Source organism: Corella eumyota, chromosome 7 (genome assembly GCF_963082875.1).
Source record: "Corella eumyota chromosome 7, kaCorEumy4.1, whole genome shotgun sequence".
Lineage (NCBI taxonomy): Eukaryota > Metazoa > Chordata > Ascidiacea > Phlebobranchia > Corellidae > Corella > Corella eumyota.
This window is the reverse complement of record NC_137496.1, coordinates 504,277-519,517: the sequence shown is the minus strand read 5'-3', so window position 1 is coordinate 519,517 and position 15,241 is coordinate 504,277. Positions and strand designations below refer to the sequence as shown.

Genomic DNA, 15,241 nt, shown 5'->3' with positions numbered 1-15,241 from the left:
GTACGGATAAAAAATTTTGTGGATATTTTATAAAATTACGGATAAAAGTTTCCGTTGACCGTAAAACAGTCCGCCTATTACGGACAAAATTTGTTTACATTTTCTTGTGACGCGTTTCTAGTCCAGCAAAATGAATTAAAGGTGTATAAGCTAAGAATTAATTTCTAATCAGCTAATTAGGTTTATTAGCATGGAGGAGCTAGTCCATGACTTAACTTTTGCCCTAGAAGAATCCGAGCTTAGAATAGAAATCGATGAAGACGAAAATAACAGCAACGAAAACTCGGTTTACCGAAAACGTCGAGTTCGTAAAAGACGACCGATTTTATCACATCTTGCTGCGAATTCTAAGGTCGTTAAACTCGCAACCGAATCCAGCAGCTCGGTACCCGAGTCAAGCTCTAAACACGAACAAAATAGCTTAACTGGTTCTGACACAGAAAACGGTTTTGTGCTTCCGATAATTCGTAAACATCGACGCAAAAAATCGAAACGTATGGAGATCGAACCTTGTCATATAAAAAGCAATCGTAGTGGGGTAGATGTTGAGATGAAACCAGAAAAAAATTTCAAGGAGAAAATGCTGAACCAGCAAAAAGTAGAAAGTGAAATTAGTGCAAGTGAAGATTCTAATGAAGAATTAAATGGAGGAGAGGTAAGGGGTTAACAATTAAAGCTTTTGTTATTATAGCCTTAAAGTTTTAGGTTTACTTTTCATACATTATTTTTGTTTTTTTAAAACCCTTCTAATCAATTGGTTCATTTAGGAAGGTGACGATGAAATGACGGATTTTTATGTGGAATCAGACAGGGAATCCGTTTGTGGAATTCCATCTGTGATCCCATGGTGGGAAGATGATGAACTTAAAACAATCATCTCTAAAACTCTCCCCAATCTTTCCGAGTCAGCACAGAGAGGTAGAAATAATTTTTTGTCAGCATTTTGTCTTTTTTATTTATAATTTGTTTTTTAAATATAGATTTTTTTGTTAAGGTTTTCATGCAAAAGTTAATAGATTGCCTGGTATGGCTGCACGTTCTATAAGAAGGGGAAGAAGAAAATTAAAGCACAGGGTAAATTTATTATTTATTGAGATTTAATGAAGATTTAATGTTACTTATATACTGGCAATTAAACTGTACTGTCAATGCTTAGTTTTAATATTTGAAGACACTATATAAGCAGCAGAAATAAAGCTTATACTTTTAGTTATAAATAAATGAATATAGCTATGTTATAATTACAATATTTTGTAACATAATTTTTTAAATATAACTTTTTAGAAAACAAGCGAAAGAAACATCTGTCCTAATGAACTCTCACGACCTGAGTAAGTATTAATTGTTATTTAAATAACAGACCATACCACTTAAACTATTCACAGATATAGGAACAAATATGTGCAGTTAGTAAATTATATTTTTTGATTTAGAATTAAAAACTACAAAAGAAGAAAGGTGAATGACATGGATTATTTTGATGGTAAATTAAATTTTTAAAATTCAATATGTTTTGCCACATAAGATAGTTGTTTAAGTTGTGTCTTTTAAAAATAATGGCAGATTGGTATTGGGGAATAGCCCTACAACATAGCACATTAAAGAGCAAAATTTTAATAAACATGTTCTTATAGGCGATGTTTCTTTAAGCCTTCCTATACCGAACACCAACAAAGGACATCAGATGTTAATAAACATGGGATGGACTCCAGGTAATGGCTTGGGGGTTTTACATAATGGAATTCAATATCCAATCAATGCAAGCAGAAGACCAAAAAGAAGTGGACTTGGCCTGTAGACCAAAACTTTTTATTCCTTTTAGTTAAAAAAAAGGAAAAAAAGAAATTTTGTTTTAAACTAACAAACAATTTATTTTTAGTGCTTTTATCTGGTATTTTTTATGACTTTTAAGGTGTTTTTACTGTTTCTAAACCTTTTTTTTATAAACCCAAATACCATGTTAATGGTATTGAATATATCCCTTAGTATGTTTGGAGTTTATTTACTATATGAGATTATGTGTAAGTGTGAACCACTTGTTTTTCATGGATAATGTTTTTGTTTTCAACCCTGTTTTACACAAATTTTATGATTATTTTTGTGTTTTTGTAAATGTTTAAATCATGGTTTGTACCTAAGTACTTTTTATCATTGTTAAAATTATGAATATATTAAGATTTTAAATTTTTTAAAGTCTATTTTCTTAGTTTAAAGTCAAGATCCTTTAGCTATGAAATGATGTCCAGAGCTTTAACGCACTACACAATGCAAATGCGTCTTATTTATATGAACTGAAAAAGAACAAAGGCCACAATTATTGCCATGAGGGTTAGAGATGATTTTAACTCCCGTTCCAGTTTAATCATAACTGTGTTTTCCACTCTTAATTCATTCAGGACATTGGATCCTTTATTTTTATGTGGGAAAGGCTGGGTTGGCGTTGGTAAGTCCAGAAATTTACAAATGGGATCCCAACCATCTTTAATATGGAACAACAACAGTTGTTTTGGAGGACATTTCTACAACAACAAAAATTGTTAGGGTATGTTACACTGGGCACGACTTATATATCAAATATACTCACAGTTTGAACATAAAGGTTATGCTCGCGATAAATTCTTCTCATTATATCGCCGTTGAAAATGTTAATATAAGACCAAGGAAAATGCATTGTTGCCCCATACATTTTGACTAAATATTAAGTTTTGATTTTACTAATTAATAACTTATCCACTAAAGTCTTAACTTATCCACTAAAGTCTTAACAAATTATGAACTATTTTACATATGTATCGAATGTGAAAGAAATAACTCCATCCAGATGGGGTGAGAGATTGAATCATTAACAACCTCCTATCTGTGGCTGTCTCATGGACTTGCTTCTTGAGACTTTTGTACCATTCTTTGTCATCTCGAACGGGTAAGATTACCTTATAAATTATAATATGACTATGTTGTTGTATTGGATTCTTTATGTCACTAATGTAAGACTTAGTTGGAGTAATTAAATTAATTTGATTTATTACTGTTACATTGTCCTGCTGACACAGAGGATAAATCGAAATATAACATACCTTGGTATCGGGAAAAGCTTCAAGGATTTGCTCCCAAAAGAAATGAGGAGGAGCATCAGTCACTGCATCCACATTTTCGTACATTTTCTTAAAATCTTCTGCGCAACATCCTGTCATAAAATTGGTAAGCAAATAGTTATGTTTGTTTATTTGAATAATTGAAAAAGGTGACAAAAGTTAACTTTTATTAAATGGGCAACACAACAAGGCCAATTAACTTGATTAAATAAGTTTTTATAAAGATTAGGGGGCTTTAATCAAATGTAAATTGACAGTGATTACCTTAAACTATCACAATATTCTTTAAAAAATTAAAGTGCACAACAATGAACAAACCCTTTTCCCAGATCTTCGTCCATTCCTTGTTATGGAACCAGTAATGTTCCATCCAATCATAAGTTTTGTAACCTAGAATATTAAAGGCACTGGTCATGGTTTTCGTGCCGGTCTTTGAATATCCAGCAAATATAACTTTCATTTTTATTAAAGGATATTGTAACCTTATGATAAAGCTGCGAAGTGAAAATATTTATCTTAAGTCTGACCTTTCTACTTAAAACCATGCAAGTTTTGCATTGAAATGATAAAATATTTAATAAATTTAACTTTAAAGCCTGAGGCAATGAACAAAAAACTTAAATAAAATGCCAAGCAACCATATTTAAACTATATCGTTTGAAAAAAGTTAAACTATCTTAAAGTATTATATTTATTTCATGCAACATACTAAATTTTAACCTTTGTCAATATTGACATTTCTTGAACATTTGTTTAAGTCATGTATACTGAGAATTTATTTACCTTTAAGCGCGGAATTAAACATTTGAATTTGAAAAACAGGGTAAAATAACTTGGTGGTTTCAACAATAAAAAGAAAAAATTACAGGGCAAAAATCAAATTAAAATTCACTAATTTAATGATGTTTAGAACGTAAAAGGTAAACTCGTTGTAATTGGTGAAAAAACAGTAAATAAAAATGCATTTAACAAATCATAAATATTCCTTTTTTGAATACATAATAAAAAACAAGGGCTGTAATCCGTTTCTGTATTATTTTTTTACAAGGATACTTTCTACATCCTGGTTTCTTCAGTGGCCCTTACTAATAATTCATTAACATTAACATGTTTTGGTGCACTTAGGGCATACACTACAGCATCAGCAATATCTCCTGGTTCTAAGAATTTAAGTGAAGCAAATAATTGTTCTACTTTTTCTGGTTCGCCTTCAAAATACCTAAAACAATTTAAATCTGTTAATTTAAATCTGTTTAAAAGGAATCCCAAACTTGCAAAAAAGACTAAAAAACAATAACAAAAAATAATTAATCAATTGTATTTATACTTATAAAGGGTAAATTAAACTTTAATGACGTGCACAAATCAAACACTTACAGGTTATATAACGGGGTCTCAACATAACCAGGTGAAATAGAAGTGGATCTAATATGAGTTCCCATTAATTCACGACGTAAGCCCTCAGTAAGTGCAGTCACAGCATGTTTGGTGCCTGCATAAAATGCTTTATTCTGAACTCTGTGTCCCGAGACACTGTTCATGTTAATAATGTGGCCGTCATCCACGTTGCTTTCCTTCATTAGTTTCACTGATTCTTTTGTACAGATACATAACGCAAGAACGTTCACGTTAAACATATCTCTCCATTCCTGAGATGATAAACAAAGGTTTAAAGGATTACAATCCAGGCCTAGTTTTTTATCTTCACAAGACCTGATGTCGTTGGTTTGATTCCAGCTGCTTCCATATTTTTTAACAAGAGTGGTCACTTTAAATAAAATCTATAGAATAATAAATAAAGAACAGCATTACCTTAGGGCCTCCCTTTAAAATCTGGGCTCCAACTTCGGTTACAATACCAGCATTATTAACACATACATGTACAGTGCCATATTTTTCCTTGATTACTTTAAATAAATCCAGGATTTCAGACTCAATCTTTAGATCGCATTTCACTGGAAAAATATGTCCGCTTTCTTCTGTTGCTATCTTTTGCAGTTTATCAAAGTTTCTTGCACAAGCAACTACTTTCATTCCATTTTGTGAAAGTTTTCTGGCTATAGCCTCGCCGATTCCAGTTGATGCACCCGTTACCAAGGCAACCTTATTTATCCATCTATCCATGTTTAAAAAGTTTGCTGTCAGGCTGTGGATCATAGAAATTTAGTTATTAATAATAGTAACTGATACCACCAGTTGTCCAGACTGCCTACAGTCTACAGACCTATGGTTATTGAACAAAACCGTTTTAAATGAATAAGTTAAGTTGGAGGATAAAAAAACTGACGTAGAACTTCACGTAAGGGAAACATTTGCTCATTTAAATGAGAATGAAGTGTAAACGACAGAACGAGCCGTGGTAAGTTTAAAACATATAGTATGCTTTATTCTATCCATTTTTGAGATTTAAAGGACTAGAATGTGTAAAAGTCTTGTAATTAATAAAAAGTGATAGCAAACCATAAATTCTGGCTTAGTAGTCTTAAAAATATTAACAATAAGTAAGGAAAAAATATTTGTTTATTTAACACTTTTTGTCTTGTCGATGTAATGGTTCATGTAACAACTATATGTTCGCGGAATCATACGGAACTCGGGTAAGAGTTTTTTTTAACATTTTTGTTAGTTATCCTCAATGTAAGTTGTCAACCTAACAGATTAGTTATAATTTAACTTACACTTTTTTATTAAATATAAGTTTTTTCATTAAGTGACTTTGTCATTTTAATAATTTGTCGGTACTAATGCATGTAAATCTTAAAACGATGTTTAAATTTTCTCTTAGAAAGATTAGTTAAACTATATTTTTATTGTCCTTAAAAATACTTCAAGCTACAGTTATTAAGTAAGTTTTATTTTGCAAATAACAACACAAATCTTCTGCGTATATTTTATACATATTGAAGGTTAGTAATGTACACAACTTAGTTATTAATAACAAAAGTACGTTAACGTTAATAGTAATTATATTTCCATTTTTATTTTGATAATTGCTTCATTTTTTTAAATTTTTTCTTTAAAAAAAGTAGATAAATTACCGTTAGCGCAATTTTTATTACTTAAAAGTGGAAGGTTAAAAAAAAGTTGAATAATTTTCCGTTTTTTTCTGCGTGCTATTCGTGTTGCAGATCTAATAGATCTAGTTCGTTCTCCATATTTTTAAAATCGTGAACTAAAAATTAAAATGATTTTCTTTTATTTAAAAGAAAGCGATTTTTTAACTATAACAAATGTTTAAAAGGCGAAACTAAAGCTGGGCAATGAACGTTACCCATTAATGAAATTTTTTACGCCAAAATTTTGATACCAAAATAACAAAAGTGCAAACCGTTTCTTTTTTCAATCTTGCTATGAATGCCAGGATTTCTTCTTCTATATCTTTCTCCTTGAGCATCAACAACTTGTGGGTTTGTTACCACAATTAAAACGATCAATACTAACAAAAATCAATACTAACTATACAAAATCAGCCCCTTTTTAAACGTAATCGCGTGACATATTTATTTAAAACTGTTATTACGAATAACGAGAATATTAAGCGATATTTTAAATAGTTGTCACAGGTTGGGGCAAACAAAGTACACGAGTGATTCCATAACGATGGCCGGAAAGGTGTGATATGAATATTTATTTGGTGGTTTAAGATGTTAACGTGTCTTGGTAACTTACACGTCTGTCAATTGTTTAGTATTTTCAATTTAAAAAAAAATTGACTCGGAAATTAATTAATTTTCGGATTTCGTTTTTATTTTTTTGAGTCATAGACAGTAGATGCTTTACCGTGTCTGATGTCGTTTTGACCCCAATTTAACATTCACCCGACTTTTTTTAAATCTTAAACTTTAATAATTTTTTTACAGCAAGTATTAAATTTATTTGTTGCGATTTAAACCCTCCAATTTAATTCTATCGTTAGGGAAATGAATTTAATTTTATTAAAGAGTTTTTTCTACACAATAACGACGTAAGAAATAATACAACAAATAAGCAATATTTAGTGCATAATAAAATGTACAAATAAGTGAAAGAAAGGCTGTGCAAATTCCTTTACGTAGGTGCAATAGTTATTACAAAAACATTAAAAAAAAACAAGTTTGATTAAAGGTAAATGCATTACATGATTTCCATAAAAAATGCATATTAAAACTTTCTTAAATTTAAAACGCATATATAGTAAAATGACAATTAACTTATAATTATACTGCACATGCATTTAAAAATACTTTTATGCTATTTGTAGCATAGAATTTTATATTATTAACTTTAAAAATCTTAAATTGTCACTTATGCAAACAGTATATACAATATATGTACAGTAAAACAGTATTATATAAAAAAACAAATGTTAGGTAAATTTTCAAATATTAATCATTCTAAATCCACTCAGAACAAAAAGAAAATGTGGTAAATAAAATAACATGAGGTATTCACAAAAAATTTTCAATTCTAAAAAGGTTTGGAGAAATAAAAAAAAATATTTTTGTTACTTTTCTGGGTTCAGCTTGTTTCTCTTAAGAGTGTGGATAAAAAACAAAAACATTCCAGTTACAAAACAAATTGCTCCAAAAACCATGTAAGCAATTCCAAGAAAATTATTTTTTCCACCCATCCAACTGGTTTGTGTGATAATAAACCGTTTTCTTCCTCCAAAAGCTGTGACAGGAAAATTGTAGTCCACATCAAGTTGGTATTGTCCACTTGGCAGACCGTTGACAAAATCAGGATTAAGTCTGTTTAATCTTCCGTATAATTTACGAAATGTGGAAAAGGCAGCAGTTCGCATCCAGACTATTAGGGCTTCATTTTTATAACCGTTGTTGGATATAGATGTGTTATCCAAAAATTGGACTTCTCTTTGCCAGTAGAAAGGTCTTCGGTATGATGCAAATGCAACATTAAGATCATTTGTGGGTATAGGATTATTGAATTTCAATTCATAATCAGTAGGCCATGCAATACCAGTTTTGAGAATTGGTACATTAACGTTGTTATCCTGGAACAGTAAAAACGAATCGTTAAATAAGCTATTAGCTATTGCTCCACATGGTGCGATGGGTCTCAGGGTTTGTTGGTCATATGCATATGGTTGGCATTCTGTACTAATTGAAAAGGCATCAACATGAACACCCAACAATTGCTGGTCATCTCTAGATTTTACATACCTTCGGTGGTTTTGAAAAAAATTTGAGAGACCGTAGTAAAAATACACATCTCCTTCTATCGATGTATCTAATGTGATATTGATACGGCAACTGCATGCGTTAAAAGCAAGCAAAGGGTTGTTTCGAACCAAGCTACACTGTAAGCTGGGGTTTTGCATAGAATAGCAATCCGTATAATCATGTATGTACTCTACAATTCCATCTGAGTTTAGTAGTAACAAGACTCCAAGTGGGATAAACAATATAGCTACAACAAAAAACACAGGTATTGTTGTTTTGGGGGATAAAGATGGCGACCAGGCTGGGATTCGTTGTTGTTTAAATGCAGAGTCATCAGGAATTTTGCTTTCAAATTCACATATTTCCTGTTTTTCATCCATCATTAGTTAAAATTACCATTAGTTGAGGGTCTGAGGGTATGAATGAATGAATGTTAAAATCGCATTCATTAAACTATTAACTTTGTAATAAAACTAAAACTAATAAATTTAATCCACTATTAATGTTATTTTTTTTATAGCAGATTATTTTATTAAAAGTAAAAAAAATATGTTTAAACTGCCTTTTAAAGAGTGAAAACTAGCAAAGAAAATGATATAAAAATAACAAGAAACCAAGAACGGTATCCATAGTGACACTGACATCAATCACCCCAGTGAGTTTCAACACTGACATCAATCATCCCAGTGAGTTTTTTTATTTATATTTATCCTCCATTTGAAAATGCTACGTATTACTTTCTAAGTCAAGCTGTAGCCATTTATTTTTTATTTTTTGTATATATTTTTATCCTCGATGTGGAAAAGTCGAATGTGCGACTTAAACATAGAGTAACAATAGTTACTCCGACCCAGTCTCGAGCTGCCTGTGGCAGTTTGGAATATTATATAGACTATAATTGCCCGTTAATTATGCTGCTGATTAAGTGCTGGCTTAGCAGGAGTTCGTACCGTTTATAGGGCCTTACTCAAGGGCGCTACAGCATGAGATCAGTGGGGATTGAACCCACGACCTCATGTGTGGTGTAGGAAGTGTTCTTACCACTACACCACGCTACCGGTCAGTCGGTCACTACACCACGCTGCCGGTCACTACACCACGCTGCCGGTCTATATAACATGAAGGTAAATTATATATTAAATGCCCCTCTAAGTCACACTAAGCGAAATTAATGGGGTAAAGGCTATCTAAGTTAAACCATAGCCATTTATATAACAGGAACCAATTCACCAAAATTGATCACCTAAACAATAAAGAACGGTATCCATAGCAACACTGACATCAATCCTCCCAGTGAGTTTTTTTGTTTATATTTATCCTCCATTTGAAAATGCTACGTATTATTAAAAAAATAGGTTTATTTTAAAATTACTTTGGTTAATATGTTATATTTAAATGCATAAATTTATTCGCTTGTTATAATTTATGCGTATAAATTTTATTACGCTTATTAATAGAGGACAAACTTAAACAGAAATTATTTGTCTGATGCGGTGCCATAAGCACCAATAAGAAACAAGAATCAAAATACGAATTTACCAATCAACGTTTGCGAAAATGTTTATAAAAAACCTATCTAAATCGAATTAAAGCGAAATAAATACTGTATAAGCTATCTAATTAAAATTAAAGCGATATACATAATAAAAAAGTCAAAAAATTGAACTTATGCAAATGAACCATCGAAATGATCGCCAATAGAACCAATCAGAATAAAAGGCGCAAAACAAATTAACCAATCAAACGTTTTGTGTATTGAAAGCCCTATCCAAGTTGAACTAAAACAAAATACACAACGATAGTTTAGGGGATTTTATTTATGCAAATGAACCATCGAAATGATCGCCAATAGAACCAATCAGAATAAAAGGCACAAATCAAATTAACCAATCAAACAAATTTGTCACGAAAAACAATAGAAGTCAAACCTAAGCGAAGTAAGACAATGGAATCGGGGAATTTTTTTAAGTTTATTTAGTGCAACGAACGTTTGCAAATTTGTTTATTAAAACCTATCTAAGTCAAACTAAAGCGAAATAAATAGGGCAAAGGCTATCTAAGTTAAACTATAGCCATTTATAGAACAGGAATGAATTACAAAAGTAATCGCCAGTTTAATTGTATATTAAATGCCTATCTAAGTCACACTAAAGCGAAATAAATGGGGTAAAGGCTAACTAAGTTAAACTAAATTTATATATATATATATATAACAGGAACGAATTACCAAACTGACCGCCTATAAAATTATCTACTAAATGCCTATCTAAGTCGAAGTAAGGCAATTTAAATAATGTAAAAGCTATTCAAGTCAATTTTGTAAATTGTAAATTGAAAGCCTATCCAAGCCGAATTAAAGCGTAATAAATACTGTATAAGCTATCTAATTAGAATTAAAGCGATATACATCACAAAAAAGTCAAAAAATTGAACTAATGCAAATGAACCATCGAAATGATTGCCACTCGAACCAATCAGAATAAAAAACGCAAAACAAATTAACCAATCAAGCGTTTTGTGTATTGAAAGCCCCATCTAAGTCGAACTAAAACGAAATACACAACGATAATTTAGGGGATTTTATTTATGCAAATGAACCATCGAAATGATCGCCAATAGAACCAATCAGAATAAAAGGTGCAAAACAAATTAACTAATCAAACGTTTTGTGTATTGAAAGCCCTATCTAAGTCGAACTAAAACGAAATACACAACGATAATTTAGGGGATTTTATTTATGCAAATGAACCATCGAAATGATCGCCAATAGAACCAATCAGAATAAAAGGCGCAAAACAAATTAACCAATCAAACGTTTTGTGTATTGAAAGCCCTATCTAAGTCGAACTAAAACGAAATACACAACGATAGTTTAGGGGATTTTATTTATGCAAATGAACCATCGAAATGATCGCCAATAGAACCAATCAGAATAAAAGGCGCAAAACAAGTTAACCAATCAAACGTTTTGTGTATTGAAAGCCCTATCTAAGTCGAACTAAAACGAAATACACAACGATAATTTAGGGAATTTTATTTATGCAAATGAACCATCGAAATGATCGCCAATAGAACCAATCAGAATAAAAGGCGCAAAACAAATTAACCAATCAAATAAATTTATCAAGAAAAACAATAGAAGTCAAACCTAAGCGAAGTAAGACAATGGAATCGGGGAATTTTTTTAAGTTTATTTAGTGCAACGAACGTTTGCAAATTTGTTTATAAAAACCTATCTAAGTCAAACTAAAGCGAAATAAATAGGGTAAAGGCTATCTAAGTTAAACTATAGCCAATTATATAACAGGAATGAATTACGAAACTAATCGCCAGTTAAATTATATATTAAATGTCTATCTAAGTCACACTAAAGCGAAATAAATGGGGTAAAGGCTAACTAAGTTAAACTAAATATATATATATATATAACAGGAACGAATTACCAAACTGCCCGCCTATAAAATTATCTACTAAATGCTTATCTAAGTCGAAGTAAGGCAATTTAAATAATGTAAAAGCTATTTAAGTCAAACTAAAGCAATATACATTTCGGGAAAGAATTACGAACCGATCGCCAGTTAAATTGTAAATTGAAAGCCTATTTAAGCCGAATTAAAGCGAAAGAAATACTGTTTAAGCTATCTAATTAGAATTAAAGTGATATACATAACAAAAAAATCAAAAAATTGAACTTATGCAAATGAACCATCGAAATGATCGCCAATAGAACCAATCAGAATAAAAGGCGCAAAACAAATTAACCAATCAAACGTTTTGTGTATTGAAAGCCCTATCTAAGTCGAACTAAAACGAAATACACAACGATAATTTAGGGGATTTTATTTATGCAAATGAACCATCGAAATGATCGCCAATAGAACCAATCAGAATAAAAGGCGCAAAACAAATTAACCAATCAAACAAATTTGTCACGAAAAACAATAGAAGTCAAACCTAAGCGAAGTAAGACAATGGAATCGGGGAATTTTTTTAAGTTTATTTAATGCAACGAACGTTTGCAAATTTGTTTATAAAAACCTATCTAAGTCAAACTAAAGCGAAATAAATAGGGTAAAGGCTATCTAAGTTAAACTATAGCCAATTATGTAACAGGAATGAATTACGAAACTAATCGCCAGTTAAATTATATATTAAATGTCTATCTAAGTCACACTAAAGCGAAATAAATGGGGTAAAGGCTAACTAAGTTAAACTAAATATATATATATATATATATATAACAGGAACGAATTACCAAACTGACCGCCTATAAAATTATCTACTAAATGCTTATCTAAGTCGAAGTAAGGCAATTTAAAAAATGTAAAAGCTATTTAAGTCAATTTAAAGCAATTTACATTTCGGGAAAGAATTACGAACCGATCGCCAGTTAAAATGTAAATTGAAAGCCTATCCAAGCCGAATTAAAGCGAAAGAAATACTGTATAAGGTATCTAATTAGAATTAAAGTGATATACATAACAAAAAAATCAAAAATTGAACTTATGCAAATGAACCATCGAAATGATCGCCAATAGAACCAATCAGAATAAAAGGCGCAAAACAAATTAACCAATCAAACGTTTTGTGTATTAAAAGCCCTATCTAAGTCGAACTAAAACGAAATACACAACGATAGTTTAGGGGATTTTATTTATGCAAATGAACCATCGAAATGATCGCCAATAGAACCAATCAGAATAAAAGGCGCAAAACAAATTAACCAATCAAATAAATTTATCAAGAAAAACAATAGAAGTCAAACCTAAGCGAAGTAAGACAATGGAATCGGGGAATTTTTTTAAGTTTATTTAGTGCAACGAACGTTTGCAAATTTGTTTATAAAAACCTATCTAAGTCAAACTAAAGCGAAATAAATAGGGTAAAGGCTATCTAAGTTAAACTATAGCCAATTATATAACAGGAATGAATTACGAAACTAATCGCCAGTTAAATTATATATTAAATGTCTATCTAAGTCACACTAAAGCGAAATAAATGGGGTAAAGGCTAACTAAGTTAAACTAAATATATATATATATATATAACAGGAACGAATTACCAAACTGACCGCCTATAAAATTATCTACTAAATGCTTATCTAAGTCGAAGTAAGGCAATTTAAATAATGTAAAAGCTATTTAAGTCAATTTAAAGCAATTTACATTTCGGGAAAGAATTACAAACCGATCGCCAGTTAAATTGTAAATTGAAAGCCTATCCAAGCCGAATTAAAGCGAAAGAAATACTGTATAAGCTATCTAATTAGAACTAAAGTGATATACATAACAAAAAAATCAAAAAATTGAACTTATGCAAATGAACCATCGAAATGATCGCCAATAGAACCAATCAGAATAAAAGACGCAAAACAAATTAACCATTCAAACGTTTTGTGTATTGAAAGCCTTATCTAAGTCGAACTAAAACGAAATACACAACGATAGTTTAGGGGATTTTATTTATGCAAATGAACCATCGAAATGATCGCCAATAGAACCAATCAGAATAAAAGGCGCAAAACAAATTAACCAATCAAACGTTTTGTGTATTAAAAGCCCTATCTAAGTCGAACTAAAACGAAATACACAACGATAGTTTAGGGGATTTTATTTATGCAAATGAACCATCGAAATGATCGCCAATAGAAACAATCAGACAAAAAGGCGTAAAACAAATGAACCAATCAAACAAATTTGTCACGAAAAACAATAGAAGTCAAACCTAAGCGAAGTAAGACAATGGAATCGGGGAATTTTTTTAAGTTTATTTAGTGCAACGAACGTTTGCAAATTTGTTTATAAAAACCTATCTAAGTCAAACTAAAGCGAAATAAATAGGGTAAAGGCTATCTAAGTTAAACTATAGCCAATTATATAACAGGAATGAATTACGAAACTAATCGCCAGTTAAATTATATATTAAATGCCTATCTAAGTCACACTAAAGCGAAATAAATGGGGTAAAGGCTAACTAAGTTAAACTAAATATATATATATATATAACAGGAACGAATTACAAAACTGACCGCCTATAAAATTATCTACTAAATGCTTATCTAAGTCGAAGTAAGGCAATTTAAATAATGTAAAAGCTATTTAAGTCAAACTAAAGCAATATACATTTCGGGAAAGAATTACAAACCGATCGCCAGTTAAATTGTAAATTGAAAGCCTATCCAAGCCGAATTAAAGCGAAAGAAATACTGTATAAGCTATCTAATTAGAATTAAAGTGATATACATAACAAAAAAATCAAAAAATTGAACTTATGCAAATGAACCATCGAAATGATCGCCAATAGAACCAATCACAATAAAAAGGCGCAAAACAAATTAACCAATCAAACGTTTTGTGTATTGAAAGCCCTATCTAAGTCGAACTAAAACGAAATACACAACGATAATTTAGGGGATTTTATTTATGCAAATGAACCATCAAAATGATCGCCAATAGAACCAATCAGAATAAAAGGCGCAAAACAAATTAACCAATCAAACAAATTTGTCACGAAAAACAATAGAAGTCAAACCTAAGCGAAGTAAGACAATGGAATCGGGGAATTTTTTTAAGTTTATTTAGTGCAACGAACGTTTGCAAATTTGTTTATAAAAACCTATCTAAGTCAAACTAAAGCGAAATAAATAGGGTAAAGGCTATCTAAGTTAAACTATAGCCAATTATGTAACAGGAATGAATTACGAAACTAATCGCCAGTTAAATTATATATTAAATGTCTATCTAAGTCACACTAAAGCAAAATAAATGGGGTAAAGGCTAACTAAGTTAAACTAAATATATATATATATATATATATAACAGGAACGAATTACCAAACTGGCCGCCTATAAAATTATCTACTAAATGCTTATCTAAGTCGAAGTAAGGCAATTTAAATAATGTAAAAGCTATTTAAGTCAAACTAAAGCAATTTACATTTCGGGAAAGAATTACGAACCGATCGCCAGTTAAAATGTAAATTGAAAGC

At 30.7% G+C, this 15,241-nt stretch overlaps 3 protein-coding genes and 1 pseudogene across 3 annotated transcripts; 1 reads left to right on the top strand and 3 right to left on the bottom strand.

Annotated features, from left to right (window-relative positions):
• Positions 1–111: 111 nt before the first annotated feature.
• Positions 112–2,114, top strand: LOC145759727 (G patch domain-containing protein 2-like). The gene is made up of 6 exons (XM_082573573.1): positions 112–655; positions 768–918; positions 995–1,074; positions 1,285–1,331; positions 1,434–1,483; positions 1,635–2,114. Exons 1-6 carry the CDS (start codon positions 191–193, stop codon positions 1,796–1,798), a joined length of 957 nt encoding a protein of 318 aa, XP_082429699.1. The 5' UTR covers positions 112–190; the 3' UTR covers positions 1,799–2,114.
• Positions 2,016–3,552, bottom strand: LOC145759550 (uncharacterized). Its single transcript, XM_082573398.1, has 6 exons — positions 3,411–3,552; positions 3,075–3,184; positions 2,786–2,930; positions 2,585–2,691; positions 2,347–2,519; positions 2,016–2,070 (listed from the first exon to the last, which is right to left on the bottom strand). The coding sequence occupies exons 1-6, from the start codon at positions 3,550–3,552 to the stop codon at positions 2,016–2,018; spliced, it is 732 nt and encodes a 243-aa protein (XP_082429524.1).
• Positions 3,553–3,856: 304 nt separating this feature from the next.
• Positions 3,857–5,417, bottom strand: LOC145759660 (dehydrogenase/reductase SDR family member 11-like). The gene is made up of 3 exons (XM_082573509.1): positions 4,905–5,417; positions 4,470–4,741; positions 3,857–4,311 (listed from the first exon to the last, which is right to left on the bottom strand). The coding sequence occupies exons 1-3, from the start codon at positions 5,247–5,249 to the stop codon at positions 4,149–4,151; spliced, it is 780 nt and encodes a 259-aa protein (XP_082429635.1). The 5' UTR covers positions 5,250–5,417; the 3' UTR covers positions 3,857–4,148.
• A 1,714-nt stretch (positions 5,418–7,131) lies between these two features.
• On the bottom strand, positions 7,132–9,487 carry LOC145759464 (cell cycle control protein 50A pseudogene; annotated as a pseudogene).
• Between the last annotated feature and the right edge of the window lie 5,754 nt (positions 9,488–15,241).